This window comes from Styela clava, chromosome 8 (assembly GCF_964204865.1).
Source record: "Styela clava chromosome 8, kaStyClav1.hap1.2, whole genome shotgun sequence".
In the NCBI taxonomy this organism is placed as follows: Eukaryota; Metazoa; Chordata; class Ascidiacea; order Stolidobranchia; family Styelidae; genus Styela; species Styela clava.
The window spans coordinates 1,161,420-1,182,653 of NC_135257.1; the positions used below are offsets into that span (position 1 = coordinate 1,161,420).

The window sequence follows — 21,234 nt, forward strand, 5'->3', positions numbered from 1 at the left end:
ATTTTACGAAGCGGTGTTGGTCCGCTTTATGCAAAACTCAAAATTGGAACAATACCGACTCCTCAAATTTGTCGTTTCTTTTTGTTAGCAAGAGCAGCGGGGGAATTGGAATCCCTTGAAATAAATTAAAAAATGAAATCTCTCCGCGGCACACCGAAATCATTTCGCAGCACACTGGCACGGTGGTTGGGAACCACTGCTCTCAAGCAACAATAGCCAGTATTTTTGCTTGCATTTATTTATAAATATAAAAAGAATGCATAGCTGTCACAATTCATCAATTTTTCTGTGAATTAATGCATTTAGTCAACGCAGCCTCTGCAAAATCATTTCCATCATTTTTTGCACCCTGTCTTAGGAAACAACAATGATCATACTTCAGTGCGATCAGCATTTGGTCGAATGTCAAACTTTAAATCCTGAATGAATTGCAACAGCACCAAAAGTCATATTAGAATATTCGACCGACTTGAAACCCATATTTCTTATGGCTTCTGCAAATGTTTCCTGATCTGGAAACTGTCTAATGCTTTCTACTAGATATTGGTATGATTTCCAATCTCCTGCTATAACTTCCCCCATTACAGGAATAACTTGAAATGAATAAGCATCATATAATCTAAATGAGTAAAGAAAAAATTAGCTTATGATCGACAATAGAACTATAAAACAATATTTTCCTTAAAAAAAAACATCCAATATTTTTCCTCGGACATCTGAAGCTTTCCCTCATCTTTTACAATTTACCCATAAGCCAATGTTTGTTCAAGTACAAGTTAACGGATCATTTATATCTGCATGCAGATCATTTATAACTTGCATGGAGAGGGAGGGTAGAAACAGGATGGTTGAGTTGACAATTGCCACTTATAAATGCGTTTGGTAGTAGCAGTAGTTCTCAATCTGCATTCAATGCAATACTAGATAGAGGTGTACATCTAGATCAGAGCTGGAGGAATACTATGAATGTTTATGCCACTGATATCATAATCAAGATAATATTCAGTAGCTCATCTCATGCAGAATGATTATCTTTTTGATTTGAAAGTTTTTCCTAGTTGGTATTGGTATAGTATATATGTAAAAGTTGAAGGAATTCTCTGCCACATAGCAAGACAAGCTGTCATATCCATTGTCAGATTGAAGATTTATTTTTCTATTAAGCATCAGTGGTGCTCAAAAATTTCTTATCTCAGTGCTTCAACTTCTAATATTAATTTGATGGTGGGGCTTTTGGATTTATTTCGGAAGAATGACAACCTATATTACAATAAAATATCTCAAAAAAACTGCTGAGAATTTGAATTTCGCAAAAGTTAATAACCCTGCTTCAATCGTAATGGAAAACACTTAGAAATATGTCAAACACAATGAAATAGAAGCATGAAAAAGCACATCATGTCAAGCCTCAGGAACAAGATTGCAAAATAAAAATTCATTTGGTCCAACAATGGTCAATAATCACTATCCACGTTAGAAATTTGGCATTAGGAACGACTTCAATAGGATTGACATTTTACTTACCTGCGAAGTATTGTATGGTTTACTCGGCTAAATTCTAAACATTGAAAACGTCCACCAGGTTTCAAGACTCTGTATGCCTCTTCAAGTACCTGGAGATGATATGAGTTTTCCTTTAAAGAGGGCTTCACATGCTCTATCAAAATGACATATGATTTAAAAACTTTCTGCTAGAAACATCATACAAAACTAAGGTGCATTACATTTTGTATCAAAAATAACACATGCATGAATCAGTGATATAAGTTCTTTCTTTGTGGATTTTTTCAAACTTACTCTGAATTTACGAAAGCTTCTGGTTAACAAATGAGATCAAAATTTTAGCTTTGAAATTGAATAAAATATTATACTGCATTAAAAGTATTTCTTATGTTCAATGTTTTATACAAATCCAAATTGGATTATTGTCAAGAATCTATCAACTAATATATTCATTCTCTACCTTTTGTATATGTGTACAGTTTCGAATGCAGAATGCGATAGTGTATGCATCAAAAAGCTTATCTTCAAATGGCAATTTCTCAGCATCACCACAAACCCAAGACAACTTTTCCGTGTCAATGTCCAAATCTCCAGCTCGCTTCTTCCCGACGTCAAGCATTGCTTGATTTATATCACAAACTGTAACTTTTCGATTGCTAGAATTTTGCAAACCAGTTCCAGAATTGTACTTCAAAAATCTAAAGGCAATGTCACCTAAGATAAGGATGAAAGATTTAGGGTGAAGATTAAAAGGCGATCAGCCATCTCTAGCCTATTGCATTGTACTCATTGCAAGATGAAAACTTGAGTAAATAGCCACAGGTCACAACCATTGATCAATTATGTTGGGTAGCAGGCTCATATCATAGCATTACAGCACGGAGATACGTTTGCAATATAATATCATATTGTACACGTACAAATAGATGCAAAAAATATATAATGTGCATAATAATTGCTAGATAACCACAAATGCAGTCCTGGTGTGCAACATTTTCGAACACTGCATGATCCTTTTATAATGGAAGGAGTTATTCCAAACAAACATCATATTATAATTTCTGTATCACATAATTGAAATCTTGATTAAACAACAACTACCATTTTATTCCATTTATTTTACTAATTAGAACTTCATACTGAAATTCTCGCTATCCAAAATAATTGAAACATGATACCTGTACCACCAGCTACATCTAGTAGAGAAACATTATGACCAGGGTTAAGATATCTCATGAACGCATCTTTCCATATCCTATGCAATCCAAAACTCATGGCATCATTCATATCATCATAAGATTTAGCAACATTTGCAAACACATCATGAACTGCAATATATGTCAATTTATAAACATCTAATAGTGGTATCAATATTCATGGCTTTTCGTAAACAGTGATAAGAAAATTAACTACACCAACGAACCAAGTGTGAACCAGTGAACCAAATGTATGCAATACTTGCAACTATGAAAAATATATATATACAGATATATGTCAGTATGTTGTTGCAGACTTTAAAACAACATTATGTTTTGAATATTATATGGATAATACAGAAGTAATTCAAATATAACATTGCACTTAAATTAAAAAACTTGAACAAACAATTATTCTTTTATCCCATCAACATTCTGATATTGGCATTTCGTGTTCAGGACACAATTTGATATAACGTTTAGTATAACACACTCTTACAGTCATATGCTCAGGTACACAAATCACCTCTTTCTGCTTTTTCTTCTTCTGGAACTTGCTGATATCCAAAATGAGTGTACTTCTCTGAAATATGACGTAGTATTGAAAGTATTCCTCTGTTCGGTTCTTTTCGAAACAAATTGCTTGTAATCATTGTCTGACTAATGCAGCTAATGATTCAGATATTTTATTTCGTAGTGCATGAAATATTGTACAGGCAAAATTAAACAAACATAATAATAAAAATATAAAATAAACAAACATAAAATACAGCAATACCGGTACTTCCGCAATTGTGATTCGACAATCAGACAGTAAAACCTACCCTACTCCAGTACTGGTACTTAATACAAGTTGTATGGAATTTTAGTCTAGTCAGCTAGTTGATCTCACTAACTGAATTCTGCTTGAATTGAAATATACCGGTACCTATACCGTACCGGTACCGGTACCGTATGACACTAAAAATTATCCCCAGACTGCTGGACTGCCAAATTATTCTACCCTACACCTACGGTAACTTACAGCCTTACCAGCCTACTTTACAATGTTAATTTGCGACTTTATTTTTTTTTTTTTTTTTTTTTTAAACGCTCACAAATGTGTTAGATGTGATACAGTAATAATCATAGAAAAAATGGGAAATAAAATTTTTACATTCATTATTATCTCAAATTGTAATCCATAATATCCGACGTAGTTTCCATTTTTCAGTATTCCAATGTTCAATAATCCATGTATAATCCGTAATATCAATTCAGTGATATCAAGATGTTTTCAAGTTAATAATACATTAGTTAAGCATTATTTGTTATACATAAAAATAGAAAAAAAATATTAGCAACTATACATTTACTCAAAATATAATCACAGACAGTTGGTTAAAAATTCTAATTCCTTTATGAAATTTGGTAATTTTCGAACTTTTTCTATATTTCTCCGACATGTTATTGAAGTTTGTATCTGTTTTATGACTGTTTGAACGTTAGGTATCTTTTTTTGAAATATAACAGCATTTCTTTCTAACCAGATCTTATATCTTGTTATTGATATAAGTAATACTATAATGTTTTCATGAAAATCTGAAAAAAATACACTGTTCATTTGGGAAAAATCTAATAAAATGCAGGTCAAATAGTCTTCTCTTAAATTACTAATTTTCCTAATAACAGAAAAAATATAATCATATATAAGTTGAGTGAATTCACATCTCAAAAATAAATGTGATATAAATTCTGGTTCTTTGCCACAGAGGGCACACAAATCATTTCCAGAAATCCACTTTATTCTTGCATGGGTTTTTAAAGGTAAAATTTCCCACATAAGTTTGTAATCAAAAGTTTTCAAATAATTTGGCAGTATTTTCCTGTGAATACTCTTGCATGAATTCTCTATACTTCCACCACGTAAAAACACTAATCTAGAACCATTTAAAGAATTAACGATTTTATTGTAGAGCACTCTATGATTACCTTGAATAAATTCATTTGATTTCAAATTATTCGTCCTGATGAAATCAAGAATAGCTTTATAAAATTGATTAGGAACAAATTTATGTAAAACACTGTTATTCGTCGACATTCTAAAGAACACACATAGTTGATGTCCAATGTTAGTTTCAGTATAATCCATTATAGTTTTTCTATCATTACTTGGGATGTTTCCCATTCTTTCACTGTAATAATCAAATGCAGTCATTGAATACAAACACATTGTAAAAATTGGAATGTTTATGATGTCATAGCCACCGAATGGTTTTTCTTTACTTAATGTTTCAATGTTTAATAACGTCTTCTTACCACCAAATACAAATTTAACAATTTCATCATTGATTTCTCTACTAATTGATAATGTCATTGGAAATATTTTGGCACAGTATAGGAATAATGGAAGTATTTTCATTTTTACTACTAAACACTTTCCATCGAAAGTGAGTGGAATATCACATAAATCTTCAATTTCATTTTTTGCTTTGTTCAAGCAGTTTGTCCAATTAGTTTCACTAGTATTGTAGTTCGCAAAGGTAACATTTAACACTTTTAGTTCTTTAACTGTTGTTACGCTTGTATGAAAATTGCTTTTCCATAATCCCAGTTTCATTAATTTTGTTTTTCTTGTATTAAGCTTGAATCCAGTAGCAATTTCAAATTGAACAATCTTGTTTAACGCATTTTGGACTGTTTTACGATTTCTCAGTGTTAACGTAATATCATCTGCAAATCCCAGACTTTTAATTTCCTTATTTGTAGGAGTCATGATTCCATGAATTTCTTTACATTTATTAATATAACATAGCAGCGGTTCAATTGCAATGATGAACATATGTAAACTCAATGGGTCACCTTGTCTTACACCTCGTTGTAGCTTTATTTTTCCGCTGAGATATCCATTTATTAGAATCCTTGATTCTGCATCCAAATAGAGATCTTTTGTAAGTTGTAAGAATTTGCTTGTGAATCCAAACTTTTCCAAAACATTGTACAAGTATTCTAAGTCAACAGAGTCGAAAGCCTTGTTAAAATCTAAAGATATTAGTGTTGATTCATATGATTTATGTTGTTCTTGAGCACATAAATCTCTTAAAATAAATAATGTGTCCGTTATTTTCCGTCCTGGTACTGCTGTCTGATGAGGGTTGATGATTTCTGGTAGTACTTTTTTGATTCTGTTGGCTATAATTTTTGTAAATATTTTATAGTCAGTGTTCAATAGAGTTATTGGTCTGTAATTCATTATATCTTCTTGTTCTCCATTTTTATATATTAAAGTCGTATATCCCAATTTAATTTCTTTTGGGATGGTCGATTTGTCGAACATTTCTTGTATTATTTCGAAAACATCTTGACCCACTATATCCCAGCATTGCTTGTAAAACTCTACACTGAGTCCGTCAGGACCAGGTGTTTTGTTGTTTTTCATTGCTTTAATTGCTTCTGAAACTTCTTCGAGTTCAATGTCTTTCTGCAACATATCATTATCAGCAGTTTCAATTTTTGTGTCGACTGGAATTGCATCGAGGAATTCTTTTTGAATTTGTTCATTCGTTGTCTTTTTATTGAATAGTTCTTGGTAAAAATCTTGTACAATTTGCATTTTGTCTCCCAATTTATTTTGGATAATTCCATCCTTGTTCTTTAACTTTTGAATGGACTTTTCTTTATTCCTCTTTCTTAATTTCTTGAAGAAGGATTTGGTACATTTTTCTTGATTATCATAGGAATCTGCCATGTTTTGTATTCGAATCTTGTTATCTCTTTCTTTTTGTTTTTTAGCCAAATTTTGCTTCATTTTGTTAAATTGAGTGAGAACTCTTTCTCCCATGTCTAACCTTTTTTTTAACTCTTGTAATTGGTTCATTTCGTTGTTGTACTCGTTTTGAGCTTTTTTAGCCAATTTCACTGAGTAGCAAACATTCAACTCTTTGATCTTATTCTTCATTTCAATCCACCATTTTGTTTTATTCTCAAAAAAGAATTTCAATGTTTTCCAGTTTGTCCACCTGTGTTTCAGTTCATTTTTAAATTGTTGATTGTCGTACACTGATGTATTATTTTTCCAGTAGCCTTTACCTCTTTCATCTTTTGTTTGGTTTATTTCTAACTGAATTGAGAAGATATCGTGATCAGACAAGTAAGTAGATTTACATTCAAAATTTTTTATATTACAATTTTTTGCAGAACAATAAATTCTATCAAGTCTCGCTTGTATTGAATTATTTCTCCATGTATAAAATGGAGGAGCTTTGGGGAAACATTCTACAGAATCTATCATGTCAAAGCTTCTTACAAGTTCATTAAGAGCTTCCGAGACATATTCTCTTCTACTTCTTTTTGCAGTTGTAGATCGGTCTCTTTCAGGGTCGTGGACACAATTTGTATCGCCTCCTAATATAATGGGATATTGGGTATTTACAAATCTGTATATGTTTTTATAAAATAGTTCTTGGGTTGTGATATTCGTTCGACATGGTGCGTATATATTAACAAAATGCATTTTTTCTCCAAATACATTTATATCAGTAGTAATCACTCTTCCAGTATTATCCCATTTGGTGTTTTCAAATTCAAACGTGGCTAATTTTGACATTGTTAAAATTGCAACTCCTCTTGAATTGGATGTTGCAGAATTCCATAAGCTGTGTCCCCATAACCACTCTCTACTCCATTTTAATTCAACTTCCGGTGTGCTATGAGTTTCTTGGAGGAATAGCAAATCTGCTTTACATTTTGAAAGTTCTTGAAATAAGTTTTTTCGTTTCATATCTTCTCTTAGACCCTTGACATTGAGAGTGAGTATGGTGAGATAAACCACCATGAATTAAGTATATTTGACTAACTTGATTTACTAAAGGTTTTGGGAAGTTTGCAATCTGGTTGAGGGATATTTCTCTTCACCCATCTGTTGTAATAGTTCGTTAGCTTGTTTCAGAGACAAAGTTTTTTTCTTTTTTGGGGAACGAGATCGAGACTTAGATGTTCCTTTTCGATTCTTTTTCTTGTTAGGTGGTTGGCTTGTACTGTGATCAGGTTGAGCAATATATGGGATCGTTTTGTCAATACTTTTTGAACTATCTGTTGGCGTTTTGTCAATACTTTTTGAACTATCTGTTTTGTCAATACTTTTTGAACTATCTGTTGGCGGTGTTATGCCATCTGTTATATTTTCTTCATCACTGTCACTTATTCCAGACAAGTTTCCGAAGAGACCAGCTTGGAGAAAAGCTGGTTTCGATGGATTTTCTTCAGCAGGTTTTTCTTCTGTATAGTCTACAGCTGGAGTGCTTTGTGTTTGTTGTTGTTTTGGTTCTTCTTGGTCTTCATGTTCTCTTTCAGTATTCATTTTTTCTTCATTATTGTTGTTCTCATTGTTTATTTCGCTGTGTTTTTGTGTATCGTTTATTACAGTGACTTCTGGGTTTTTTTGCTCTGTATTCTTATACCTGACTAGTTTGGGATTGAAATTTTGAGTGCAATTCTGTTTGAAGTGTCCGGTTTCACCACAAACTCTGCAGGTAGGAACTTGGTTCCAGTATTTGACAAATGTGTAGTATCCTTTAATTTTTACATAGCTCTTTATGGGTTTATCTTCTAATTGTCTTTTTTTCATGAAAAATCTACGAATACCGTTTTTTATTCCATATCTGTCTTTAAGTTGTAGGATATCACTTATCTCACCATGGTTGTTTTCAAAGTAATCCTTGACATAATGATCTTCCATTGGAATCGGGACTCTGTGTACAAAAATAGCAACGCTTTCTGGTACATGTAAACGGTGTGCTGGCAAAGTTTCATTGCCTTCTTTTTTCATGTTCCATAATTTTTCATCCCATTCTATTGCCATAGTTCTCGATTTGAATGTTATATCTGCTGTTGTTCGTGATGTCTCCATGAATCCATCAATCATGTTAATTTCAATTCCGACTTTTTGAAAAAAAGAGTATATCATCTCTCTATCGATGAATTTACCAGTACCGGTTGTTCCATTTTTGTCTTCAAATTTCAAAGACATACATTTCGACCTATCAACACATTTTCTTTCTTCTTCGTCTTCTTGGACACGCGTCCCTTTAATTTTATCAGAGTACAAGGCCATCTTCAATCTTCGTCCATTCCTGGCAGTCCAGGGAGGACAAGAATTAATATTATTCAAGTTTATGATATTTTAATATATATATATATCTTAATTATACAGCGACTTTATTGCATCAAAGTTGATGCGTTTGATTGCTTATATAAAGTAAATGCAACTTTGCAAGCTGTGTCGTTGTAAACCTACCAACCCACCCCTGGGTATTGATCTTGGGGGAATCCCCTTATACAGTATTCAATTTTTTGCGTCGTGGTGATTAAAGCAACTTTTATACAAACTGTACACCTTTCCTTAGTAACAAGCCATAATGCGTTCAGTGCGTTCATTTTGATACGAAACTAAACAATTTATTTAGTTCTCACATGTGCGCTGCAAAACTCATTTTAGGCGTTTTTAGGGTCTCGTTTCACGGCTTATGGACCTTTGACCCCTGAAAATCGGTCTTACTACTTACAGTACTTAGTACTTACTGAATTGAACCAGAATGGACCTCTCCCCGAGCAGCGACTTCCTTGTTTATTTCGTGACATTGGCCAATCAGCAAGATGCAAAAAGTGGCGTAACAATACCCCGTTTTCGCATCCGCTCAGACACTTTTTTCACTAAGACAGATTTTCAAGCGTGGTTGTAAACATTACCGGTACCTCGTTTTTGAACTCTATTCTTCAGTTTTGATTGTTGTATTTCGGAAACCTAAATATAAATCAGATAATTTAATGATCACTCTGTCTTCGTAGGAGTTTTAATTTAATTGCAGTAATAAAATATTAGTGTGGAAATAGCCTAGACTAGGCTAAAATTCTCTACCGGTACTTTTAAAAAACAGATTGTTGTATGCGATGAAACACATACCGGTACCCCATTTTACAGGCGCCAACTCGCAAAAGCATTCTTAAAATAGCCCCGAAAATTTTGCAATGGTACCGGTACCGGTAGAGTATAGGAAGAAGGTTCATAGAGCGCAGAAGAGATGGAAACATTTTCTTTCATTATTTATTAGCGTCTATGAAATTTTAAACAATTCGATGGGAAGCAGCATACAGTAGGTAGTAGAGAATGATCACGAGTTTACACAGTATGTGTACCGGTACCAGCTTAGGGTGTGTCATGAAGTATGTGCACCAAGATGACGCACAACCTGAACACAGTATGTGTACCAGGTTAGGGTGCGTCATGTTTGGTTATTTACAGATTTTGAAAATTACGGATATAAACGTGATCATTCCCTACCACTGTATATTGTTTCCCATTAAATTGTTTGAAATTTCACGGACGCTAATAAATAATGAACGAACGAAACGAAAAATCTCTTCTTCGCTTTTTCCCTCACTTCTGCGCTGTTTCGCGCTCTTCTGCGCTCTATTCGATAAGTAGTAAGACCTGCTATACCGGTACCTGTATAGTCTACTAAAAACATTATCGGCAGGGCAGAAAGTCAGTTCTGCTATTACAAAACTTCAATCTAGTAAAGTCAGAAAGTAGAACAATAACACGATGGCAGCAATGTACCGTAAGCCATTTAAATGCGGATGTTGAAAAATATTTAGTGCAATAAACTGTGAAAAAAAAAGAAACAACAGGAAGACAGATTCACCGGGCTGACAGACAACTCGACTACACGGACAACTCACCAGAGACAACTCGACTACCTAGAGGCCTGGTGAGTTGTCCGTCTTTTGGCATTTTCTACGGTGGTGTTTTAGGTCTATAGAAATGCGTTTTTGATATTTTTAGTGCTCAAATGTTGAGAAAAATACATAAATATGCTCTAGAAAGCATTTTTATTTGTATAAGTGGCTTATTTTGATCATGTTTTATGAATACAAATACAGTCTACAGACGAAATTGGAGTAACGTTAGCGAAGTTAGACTGTTGACTTATAGCAGAGCCATTATAAATGGCTCTGCTTATAGGACTGTGTTCGTTTAATTTTTTGAACTTTATTGGTATTAAATGTTTTGAATGAGCACCTTCAAATATATTAAAACCTTTAGACTTCACAGTAACACTTAAATATTAATGAATGTGAGCTCAGTAGTCTATGGTTGTAGTAGTCTAAACTCGCCTACGGCAGTCGCCCGACAGGCCGTCAACTCACCAGTCGAGCAAACGCTCTGCGACGTGACGTCATCGATGCTCGAAGTGAAGACAACTCGACTACCGAGCAACGAGAGGCAGACAACTCATCAGTCGAGCAATCGCTCTGCGATATCGATGCTCGAGGAGAAGACATTGCTTTGCAAAACGCAGACTCAAGAGTTGCATAGCATTTACTTAGTGCCGACTGATATTAATTGTAAGCCAACTCACCACCTGAGTAGTCTACCAGCCGACGGCTAGGTTCCATCTGCTGGGATACAACAATCGGGTTGGAGTCATGATGGGTGTCATGGGCCTGGTAGCAGTCCAGGCACTCCCACTCAAACGTGACGTCCTGTTTTTTTAATAGCCTGTACTGTTCCCTTGTCATTGCCACACCTGAATTATTAAAACATTTGCGATGAAACCAATTTCGACAGACGTCACAGATGAGTCCCTCCTGCTTCATGGAAACGTTGTCGTCACATCTCTTGCACATATTTGGAGTCATCTTGAATTCTTGCGTAGTTTTTGTGGAGTTAATATACCGTTAGTCGTCCTCGTTTCAGTATAAAACTGTAATGAAAACGACTTCGGCTAATGAGTATTTACGTTTGTAAGGTGTCAGGCCGGCGATAATGAGGATTTGAACTCGGCGATAACCGAGCAGTAATCTAGGCGCGCGGCTTCATTATCACCGATCTGGCACCTTATCTAATCTCCGTGCATGGATATCACTTCACTCAGGCCATCATGAAGAAAGTGCGTCACAATAATTTGGCTCGCCTATACAACAAGTGAGTGGTTAACAATATTTATATATGTCTTTGTACATCTTTCACTTCTTTTGTATTAACATGTTTTTATTTTGTTTTAGGGACGCTGGAACAAGAGACCTGATCAAGCATGTCATGGCGCTGTGCTATATACCACCTATGTTTATTACGTCCAGATTCAAATCACTGAAAGAAAAGATGCTAATCAAGAACTTCGCCGAATATTTTCAAAACACAAGACATACAACAGTGTCTGGACTCCCAATGATTGGTCAGTATTCGACGTAGAAATAAGAACGAACAATCATCTGGAAGGTTGGCACCGCCATTTTAACAGTATAACTCGGAAAAATATGCCTTTTTACAGTTTAATCTCAACAATGTACGAGGTAAGTATAGGGATAGAGGCGGACGTTGTGGAGATTTTGGAAGAGAATGTTGTGGGGCGTGTCAACGGCAGGAATGCGGAAGCCAACGAGAGGGTGCAACGTGTCTGGGAACAGTTTAAGGAAGGAGAGTTATCTGTGGACTCTCTTGTTCGGAGGTGTTCAAGGATATACGTGCCGCAGTATTGCAAAGAGTATGTATGTAACGCAGCAAATTTCCCATAACGTTTAGTATTCAAATAAAATTCATTATTCGTAACGAAAAAGAAAACAAAACCTTCCATCCATTAAATTTCCCCATAACGTTTAGTATTCAAATATCATATTAAATTCATTAATCGTAACAAAAAGTAAACATCATTTATCCATACTTCGGCCCTGTTTCTTTGCCAGGCGCAGCGACAGTGCCTATCTGTTCCTGGTTTTCTTCTGCAAAAAGAAATTCCAACTCTATGACTGAAACCTTGCCGTGGTGAGTTGGCTTACAACTAATATCAGTCGGCACTAAGTAAACGCCATGCAACTCTTGAGTCTGCGTTTTGCAAAGCAATGTCTTCTCCTCGAGCATCGATATCGCAGAGCGATTGCTCGACTGGCGAGTTGTCTGCCTCTCGTTGCTTGGTAGTCGAGTTGTCTTCACCTCGAGCATCGATGACGTCACGTCGCAGAGCGTTTGCTCGACTGGTGAGTTACCAACTTTCATGACCTTTGACCGATGCTGCCAGCAACATTTTTTCTGGTGGTTAGGGGGACAAGCGTCGTTTCGGTACTTGTTGACTTCAATCAACTTATTCAGTTATTTCTAAGTACTTGCTTGGAAGACCGGAAGGGCGCGTTGTGTGTAGTGTAGGTGTTGCTTTAATAGTATTTTTCATGTTATAAATTAAATACAGATTAAAAGAATGACGAAACACTGGAACTGCTTTGTAGCAGAGTGCAATTCTAACTGCTGAACTGGAGAAACTCCCACCTGTATTTCTATGTTCCGCTTAAAAAGGAGCTTTTGTCACATTATAAAAGCTTCTTTAGAACGGATGGAATAGATTGGAGGCGTCGGCAATGCATCTGCCCATTGCACTGGAGTAAACCAAGGCGAAATTCACAACATTTGCCTGATATCAGGGTGCCTACTGGTTCTAGTCTTCTAGACAAAAGAGGAGTGTTAGGGAACATAGGGCTGTGAAAAGAGGTGCAAGGGAAAGTAGGCGCAACAAACTACTAGAAAAGTCACAACCTGGTGAGATATTACAGAATGTCAAGGAGAGTCTGAGTGAAGTGAGTGGAGAAAATGCTACTCTTCGCGTTCACCTTCGTCAGCAGGTCACTGATAATGAATTACTTGCCAGTGAAAATTTTAGATTGAGAAATACAATAGAAAAGCTAAAGAAGGAGTTGAAGGAAAGCGAGGAAGTGAGAAAATTGGAACAGAGAAATGTTGAAAGAATAATGGAGAACAAATGGAAGTTTAGCTGGGACACTGTGACAGAAAGTTATTTCAAGTATTTTACAGGCATGAGTCGGGACAGTCTTGAGACTTTGTTTAGCTGCTTGAAGCCATACCTACACCTAATCAAATATCAATCATGTATTAGCAGCAAAAGTTACAAGCGGAAGGTTAGTAAAGAGAACGAGCTTTTCACGACTCTATCCATCTGCAGACATGCTCTGCATATGGAATTTGCAGGCTGGATGCTCAAAGTTTCGGCCTCGACAATGAGCAGAATTTTTGAAGCATGGATAGTGTTTGGCGATGCAGTTTTGGGTATGGTAGACTTGCAGCCTTCACATGGATTAATGAAAAAAGTTATTCCTCAAATTTACCAAGAATTGGGATTCGGCCATATAACACTGGTCTTGGATGCAACGGAATTCAAAACAAAACAGTTTTCCGATTTGAATTTAAACACAATCTTTTTTTCTGATTACAAGCAATGTCATACTGTTAAAGCACTTGTCTGCTTAGCTCCTCATGGCGCTTTAACAATGGTTCCAGATTTATATCCAGGATCTATCACAGACACGACAATAACACAAATAACGGGCTCACTCAGAAATTGTTTACTTCATGATGGAATATTGACTGACAAAGGTTGGTATTGAGTGGTTGTAGTTAGTTTTACCAATGACATTAAACAACATGATAGGCAACTCTGACGTCACTCCATAAGACTACAGGCAAAACATTGTATTTCATGATACGCTCCAATGCACATATTTCTCGTCGCCTTTCGCGTCCGTTTTCCGCTCGCTCTTGCTACTCGGCGTCTTTTTTACGTATAGTACCTGCCTTTTTGCGCCTGTAACGAAACAAAATAATCTCTATATCTAAGAAGTTTTGCTTACTTGGAAAGCTGGAATAACAGGCAAGCTGTAAAGAGCAATTCTGGACATCATAGACGTTTTTTTTTTATCAGAGAAGATTACAAACGCGATAGCGGAAAGATTTGTGTGGAACATTTTGCAGATAATGACAAAGTTCAAAGTTAGTAATTTTAATGTTTGCGCTTAATCATTGAAATTTCATTTAAAGAGGGTGTCATACAAAACTGTGCTGCGATACAATTCCATAACACAAAGTTTGCACTTATCGAACTTGCTTTTGTAGGTGAATTTATTAGACATATTACATATTCAGTTAATCGTAGGTAACATTGCTGGTACATAATGCATCGTAGATAGGTTTGTTTAAATTTAGGAATTTAGCTCATAGCCCACTAATTAATATTATCTTCTATGCAGGAGGTTGCAGGGCTGAATTCAACTTGCAGCCTTACCGATCACCTGACGATGCTCATTTAGTTTGGCTCGAGCAAGTCTTCTTGAAATGCTTGTGTGGATGGAAACTACCTATATTTTTTGCCTTCCTCCGATTTTAGACAAATTTATTCTGAGGGATTTCGCATATAATTCTCACTAATTGTTGGCTGTTTATAATTCCTATTGATTGTGAATTCTGATTATAACAATGAGTTGAAAATTTTTTTACCTAATTTACTGGCACCTTTTTCTTGTCAATACTCCAAGCTGAGGTAATAAACATGACAATACATTTATGTCATCTGGAAGCAAAATATGCACACTAATTAATAGTTTGGCACATTGAGATAATACATCATGACAGAAAATACAAGTTAAAGATATGTATGACCATCACATGGTAATTAAAATTAAAAAAAATTAATAGGGGCTGTGGAGTATGGAAAGTTCAAGACAAAGAAAAAAACAAATGTTCATAGCTCATGAACTCTCAATTTTGCCTCCATTGCTTTGTGAAGGCCAGTATATTTCGAGTGGCTGAATTGGTTTACCTTTATGATAGCAACGATTTTGTATTTAATATAGCGAGATTATTTCAATTTAATTGAAGTGATATAATTTCCCAAAGCAATGCTTGAATCGTCTAGAATAGATCAGTGGTGTCAAACTCATGGGTTTTCGAGAGCCGCATTGCATTTTGAAAATTGTAAAAAGAGCCGCAAACAGTTTTTGATAATGTATACTTAAAAGATATTTTTAGGATAGTTTTAGTTTGTGACATATATTGTGATGCAACTAAACAGTTGGATTAAGTTTTATTATTTTCCTCAATTTCAAATGCAATTACATATTAATATTTGCATTCCACTATTATTGCAACATTTGCAAGTTACAGTATTTATTATAAAAAATCGTAAAATTCTATGTACAACCATCAAAATCATTTTTGAACAAGCTTTGAATAAGGAAATAATAATACATACACTAAAAATAACTTAATCTAAATATATGAACCTAAAATTAACAAAAATACTACAGTATAAACTCAATGTTTTAATAATTACATTTGTCCTGGCGTTTGGCATCTTTTTTGTGTCACCAGCATACTAAGGCCAGTCTGAAATGATTTTATAGTACCAACTCTAACTAACGAGGCCACATGATCATGGGTTTATCTGGATCTTTACGAATGTTTAATTAATTCCAGTAATGCAAAAAAGTTACTTTTATCATTTCATGTATAGATCAGTAAAAAAACAAATGACAGATTTTTTCGACAAGACATTTCGCACTACATTGCGTGGCATAGGATTGCTTGAATTATTATTGATATTGATTTTTAGTAACTAAGTCGTTGTATAATCATATTAATATACAAACACATGGAAATTTTCTGTTCGAAGTTGGTCTTCGAATTTGTCATATTGACTGCTGAGCTTATTGTGTTTTTTGATTGTATTGATGGAAATATGACAAATTAAACAATGTGCTTCAGAATTTTGTGAAGAGCAGAAATGTTACAACTCCCATTTTCTTCGAAAATGCCACCTTCTTCATGTACTTTGCGTTTAATTTAATTACTCAAGTGTTTTATTCAAGTATTCTTTTGCTAGCTTGATGTGTATTCTTAATTGGGTCAAAATGTGGACAAAAAAAATCAATATTCCAAAACTACTTTCAGTAAATTGTTTTCTGTGTGAATAATCAATTTCACTTTAGAAGGTTTGAAAAATCTATTACATTTAGATAAAAAAAAAAAAACTTCCAAAATACTATTACAATTATTGTTAAACGTTCGAGGGCCGCACTGGAAGTTCTCTGGGGCCGCGAGTTTGAGATCCCTGGTCTAGATTGAAGTTATTCAAAAAATATATGATAGTATTTTATCATGAATGATGATTATACCCCTTCCGGAATTTCTTCTATAGTACTACCAAAAGTTGATGAACCAAATATAACACAGGTGCAGTGAGGTACCCGTAATCCTCATTTCCAAAGCTGTTTTAAGTATGTCTGGCGTGTTTTGTGCCTTTTTACAAATAAGACCGCTTATGCAATCTTACGCTTTGGAATTTTTAGTTATTTTCCTCAAGCCCTGCAGAATGTGGGGGCCATACACAACTCTACCGGAGGGTCAAATGTCTTTGCATGCCTCCATAGGTTGTTTTTCTATTGCAATTTTCTATTTTCAAATGCATTATATTTCTTGGAATCACACTGTCACTGATATGTCGCCAGACTTCTGATATCTCCCCGTCTGCTATAGTTGTCCTGTGAATAAATAATAGGAAATTGAGATTAGACGAATAGTTGAAAGTTTTGCTTTATGTCGGCTTAATTTCTTGATTGATATACTTACTATTTCTGCTATTGCCTCTTGTGCTGCAAGAGTCTCACAATGCTTAGACAGGTTTGTCCACAACTTTCACATCTGAAGAAAGAGAGGAGATTTATTAATTTTCGTTAAGAATAAATAAAGCAGTCTATATGATTCAGAATGGAAAAGCTAATAAATCCAATATCTCATGTTTTATTTAAAAAATATTTTACTGAATTTGGTATATAAACCAACTAATAAAAGGGTTTAGTCAGAAAATTACAAGCATTCGTGGCTCCAAATACTTGAGAAATCAGACTATACAATATAGACCGGTATGAGTGAAATGTTAGGTGAACTTGTTAACACTTTGATTCAATACGCAAATAAAAGTGAATGCGTAATAGTATGTTACAATGAGCAGCAATCAACATTGAGTATATATCCTCACTGATTAAAAAAATCTAACTGGAGGTGCATGAACTATTTGAAACCATAAGGGGTAAGTAAATATGTAATTTCGGCAAATGGGCAACTACGTACCGTACTGAATTAATAACTTCGTAGTATTTGACAAAGGCTGGCTCTCCCACATGTACTTAACAGTGCGATGCCCGGGTGTGATATACAACAATAGTATTCACCTTACCTTTTACCGATCTCTTTTTACCCCAACTTTCAAAAATATCATTAAAATCGACAACAACTGTCAAAGCAGGCACGAACACCATTCGTGCTACGCCTTGAAAGCAGCACACATCCGCTCGTTTTCGTCTCGTCAAGGATGTGCATTGGAGCGTGCTATCGAATACGATCTTCGGACAAAAATGCCGGAGTTGCGCATCATGTTGTTTAATGTCATTGGTTTTACATGCTTTATAAAATCTCGCAATGAATTGGCAATATGGGCTACCCTATATCTAACGAAAGCCCAATTTAGCGATGTACCCAATTAAGTCCACTCAAAGTACCTCACATAACCATCTGGCTGTAGTATTCCCCAAAATATTGTATTTAGGTCTTCTGAATGCCTTTATCGTGCTCTATTATTTACAACCCCATGACCCCCTCTGCCCCCCATACGGTACCGGTACAGGTGCGAAGTCCTTTATGGGGGTAAAAAATCAGGAAGGAATTGAAGCTGAAGTGCCAAAAATATTGATTACACTTGTATTCTCATCCACATTAAAATAACCAGAGCTCAGGTTTTTACTAAGTGTGAACATCTAGAAATTCAAAATAAAAATTGTGATCTAGGCCTGTTCTGTTCTCACTCGGTGATATATCAAATTTTAAGAGGGATTCTGTTTTTCAGGTTTTGCGATTAGTGAACTTGCTGCGGAGAAAGGTGCAGAGCACAACAGACCTCCAATGAAAACAGAAAATCAATTTTGCGAAGGTGAATGTGATGACAATTACAAAATCGCATGTCTTAGGATTCATGTGGAAAGATGGTACGCATCATGCTTTATAACTAGTACTTTTGGCTTATCCTAAGGAGCATTAGTCTATCTATATGAAGCCTGTTGGTTTCTGCAATGATTGTGCCATGCACATGATTAAAGGAGAGGTGAAGTGAGCAATTGAACAGAACATTCGAATTCTGTTTCTACCCTAATATCGTTCATAGGATGATTGATTTTCTACACCTGTTCATAAACATCAAAACGACCATATCTGCTATTCAAGTTTTTCATTCAAAATTTTCATTCTTAGGATTGGATACCTTCGGAACTTTGAGATTTTGAACAGCGTATGGTCATGTAATCGAATGCAATTGCTCAATAGTACATGGCGATTTTTGGCCTATATCCAATCAATGACCACTCTAGTTGGACCGGTAAGACACTTCTCATTAAAAAAGGTTAAACATGATTAGAGGAATCCCTAACCACTGCTTTGAAAGTGGGTTCTTGCGATTATGAATATTCTGAATAGACTTTGATGAAACGAATTTAGGCCAAAAATGGTGAACTTTACAGAAAAAACTTTCAAATATATCTTTTAGAATACCACTACCTATATTAAGTTTAGGCATCCCCCATTTTTTGAGTCACCATCACCAACTTCCGATACCACAATAAAGCTTTGTATATATTGTTTCAGGCAAAGAAGGAGCAACCAGTCACCAACGGCAACAATTGATATTTCTACTTGCTTGCTCCAGATGCAGAAATAAATGCTTCTACATTTTTACATTAGTGTACTCAGTGTTTTTTTGTTTTTTGTTTTATTGGATTTTTTTAAATAAAAACAATATTGCAATAAACAATATTTCAGATCACTCTTATAGGACATGCATTTTTTGGATTTTCATAAATTATAAAACATTCCACAGATAATTTTGGATTTTATACATAAAAACAGTGTTAGAGGCAGGGAATATTGATCTTGAACGTAATCAGTAATTTAAGATTAACCCAACAAATGATACATATTGCATTATAATGGGAGGCGTCCACAACAAAGGAAAGCATTCGGAAGAACTCTTTTCCCAACTGCTTACGTAGCAAAGACTGGCAAGTTTTTTTCGCATATTGACCCATTAAAAAAGCTATTTAGATGGGTGAGGCACCAAGTTCATGTTCTGAATATCTTAAAAATATAATTTGAGGTCTTTGATCTGAAGACACAAGGTTGCAGATTTGGTACACCAAGATCTCAACGATCTTAAAGTTTGGGACAATGCAAATATTTTCCTCCCAGAGTTTAACGTGCAGATCATCTGATGGTTCCCACCGGCGGTGGGGTGAAATGGGTTGGTCAGACTTCATAGCAACAAGCACCATTTCCAAAATTGCAATGAACTCTGGATCGTAGCAAAGCAGAAAATATGTTGATATTTTCGTCTCTGGGTGGTATGAGACTAGTACACACCTTGTAGCATTCGCACAATGCATTTGGACTTGAGCCTGTATGACATGAGTTTTATCCACCTTGCTAAGCGGGCCATCTTGTTGCGCTGCTCGAGTCTTGATCTCTACAATATAGTTTTTGTTACAAATAATGCCATCAGGACTCGCCCCAAACACACCACGGGAGAAATATCCACATTCTTCACACGAAATACCTGAAAGTGAGCGACAAATTAAGTCACTAGGTATTTAAAAATTGCATAATCATATATGAAAAAACCATACCAGCATCATTTGCAAATTTCTTCCTTGCTATCGATTCATGTTCAATGCCACGACGAAAATTCAGGAAGTTTTTTTTTCTCCCCATGGATCCTGGTATCAGCATCATCCAAGCTTCGTCCATTTCTTTATTTCCATATATTCCTGTAGGATTAGTCTCAGATTAATAGAGATAACTGCAATTTGCCCAGAGTCTTGTGTTGCCCTTACATTCACCAAAATATCCAGTTGAACGTTTTTACATAATTGACTTTCACTTTGTGGGTTAACCCGCACTTAGAAAATAAGTCCAAGACACCGAAAAACTCATATATTATTAGGCCTGAAAATTGCTATGAGAATATTGTTTTTATATTCCTTTCAATCTAAATTCCCTGGTAAGAACTTATCTGCAAGCAAACTAAATGCATGTGAAACTATGTTACAAAACACTGACAATTACAAACCAATTAGAGATCCACAGATTGAAGCGGTAAATCTTCCCTGTCTCAATTTAAACCACTCCTGTGACCTTTGCTTGACGTCGTAATACTTTATAATTTCCTGTTGTCTTGGAGGGATTGTAGAGGCAAACGAGTTCAATATCTGGTATGGCGGATTTGGTAACGATCTATCATTTGAATCTGTGCTAGATCTCCGACAATAATCATGATCATGTTCAATAGCTGGCACTACATATCTATCGCTCAATGTAAGATACATTCCAGATTTTCTCATTTTTAAATTCCGGGACATCGTTCTCATAAAATGAAGCTCCACTTCCTCTTTGCTTATGCAAGATTTAATCTCTTTCACTTTTTGAGCAATGTCTCTCGATCTAAATCTTCTGGTATTACTCACACTTCGTCGCCTGACTGATGTAACCTAACACATACAATACAATGATTGAACTACAAACTTGATACCAACCACAGTGGTTCAGATATGAATCAGGAGTAACATTGCACACATGCAAAGTTTCTAGCTGAATGCAAATGTGCTAATCACCAAACAG

At 35.2% G+C, this 21,234-nt stretch overlaps 4 protein-coding genes and 1 long non-coding RNA gene across 7 annotated transcripts in view; 2 read left to right on the forward strand and 3 right to left on the reverse strand.

Annotated features, from left to right (window-relative positions):
• Positions 1 to 220: 220 nt before the first annotated feature.
• LOC120346260 (2-methoxy-6-polyprenyl-1,4-benzoquinol methylase, mitochondrial-like) lies at positions 221 to 3,735 on the reverse strand. Its single transcript, XM_078115352.1, has 5 exons — positions 3,226 to 3,735; positions 2,682 to 2,831; positions 1,964 to 2,217; positions 1,525 to 1,613; positions 221 to 619 (listed from the first exon to the last, which is right to left on the reverse strand). The coding sequence occupies exons 1-5, from the start codon at positions 3,350 to 3,352 to the stop codon at positions 406 to 408; spliced, it is 834 nt and encodes a 277-aa protein (XP_077971478.1). The 5' UTR covers positions 3,353 to 3,735; the 3' UTR covers positions 221 to 405.
• A 3,807-nt stretch (positions 3,736 to 7,542) lies between these two features.
• LOC144425757 (uncharacterized) lies at positions 7,543 to 9,433 on the reverse strand. The gene has a single exon (XM_078115351.1). The coding sequence runs from the start codon at positions 8,788 to 8,790 to the stop codon at positions 7,543 to 7,545; it is 1,248 nt and encodes a 415-aa protein (XP_077971477.1). The 5' UTR covers positions 8,791 to 9,433.
• A 646-nt stretch (positions 9,434 to 10,079) lies between these two features.
• LOC120348042 (uncharacterized) lies at positions 10,080 to 12,160 on the forward strand. Its single transcript, XR_013477602.1, has 2 exons — positions 10,080 to 11,664; positions 11,745 to 12,160. It is a non-coding gene; the product is annotated as an uncharacterized LOC120348042 (long non-coding RNA).
• An 827-nt stretch (positions 12,161 to 12,987) lies between these two features.
• On the forward strand, positions 12,988 to 19,391 carry LOC144425656 (uncharacterized). Its single transcript, XM_078115103.1, has 4 exons — positions 12,988 to 14,118; positions 18,419 to 18,557; positions 18,820 to 18,943; positions 19,210 to 19,391. The coding sequence occupies exons 1-4, from the start codon at positions 13,476 to 13,478 to the stop codon at positions 19,246 to 19,248; spliced, it is 945 nt and encodes a 314-aa protein (XP_077971229.1). The 5' UTR covers positions 12,988 to 13,475; the 3' UTR covers positions 19,249 to 19,391.
• A 38-nt stretch (positions 19,392 to 19,429) lies between these two features.
• Positions 19,430 to 21,234, reverse strand: part of LOC120331803 (uncharacterized) — an 84,022-nt gene continuing 82,217 nt past the window's right edge. For 2 of the 3 annotated variants that reach the window (XM_078115101.1, XM_078115102.1), the window contains 2 exons: positions 20,244 to 20,384; positions 20,034 to 20,173 (listed from right to left, as the gene is read on the reverse strand). In XM_078115101.1, the coding sequence (XP_077971227.1) occupies positions 20,346 to 20,384 (39 nt within the window). In that variant the 3' untranslated portion in view covers positions 20,034 to 20,173; positions 20,244 to 20,345. Of the gene's footprint in view, positions 20,174 to 20,243; positions 20,385 to 20,686; positions 21,224 to 21,234 lie in introns of those variants that run through there. The other variant, XM_078115100.1, reaches the window with a different exon arrangement.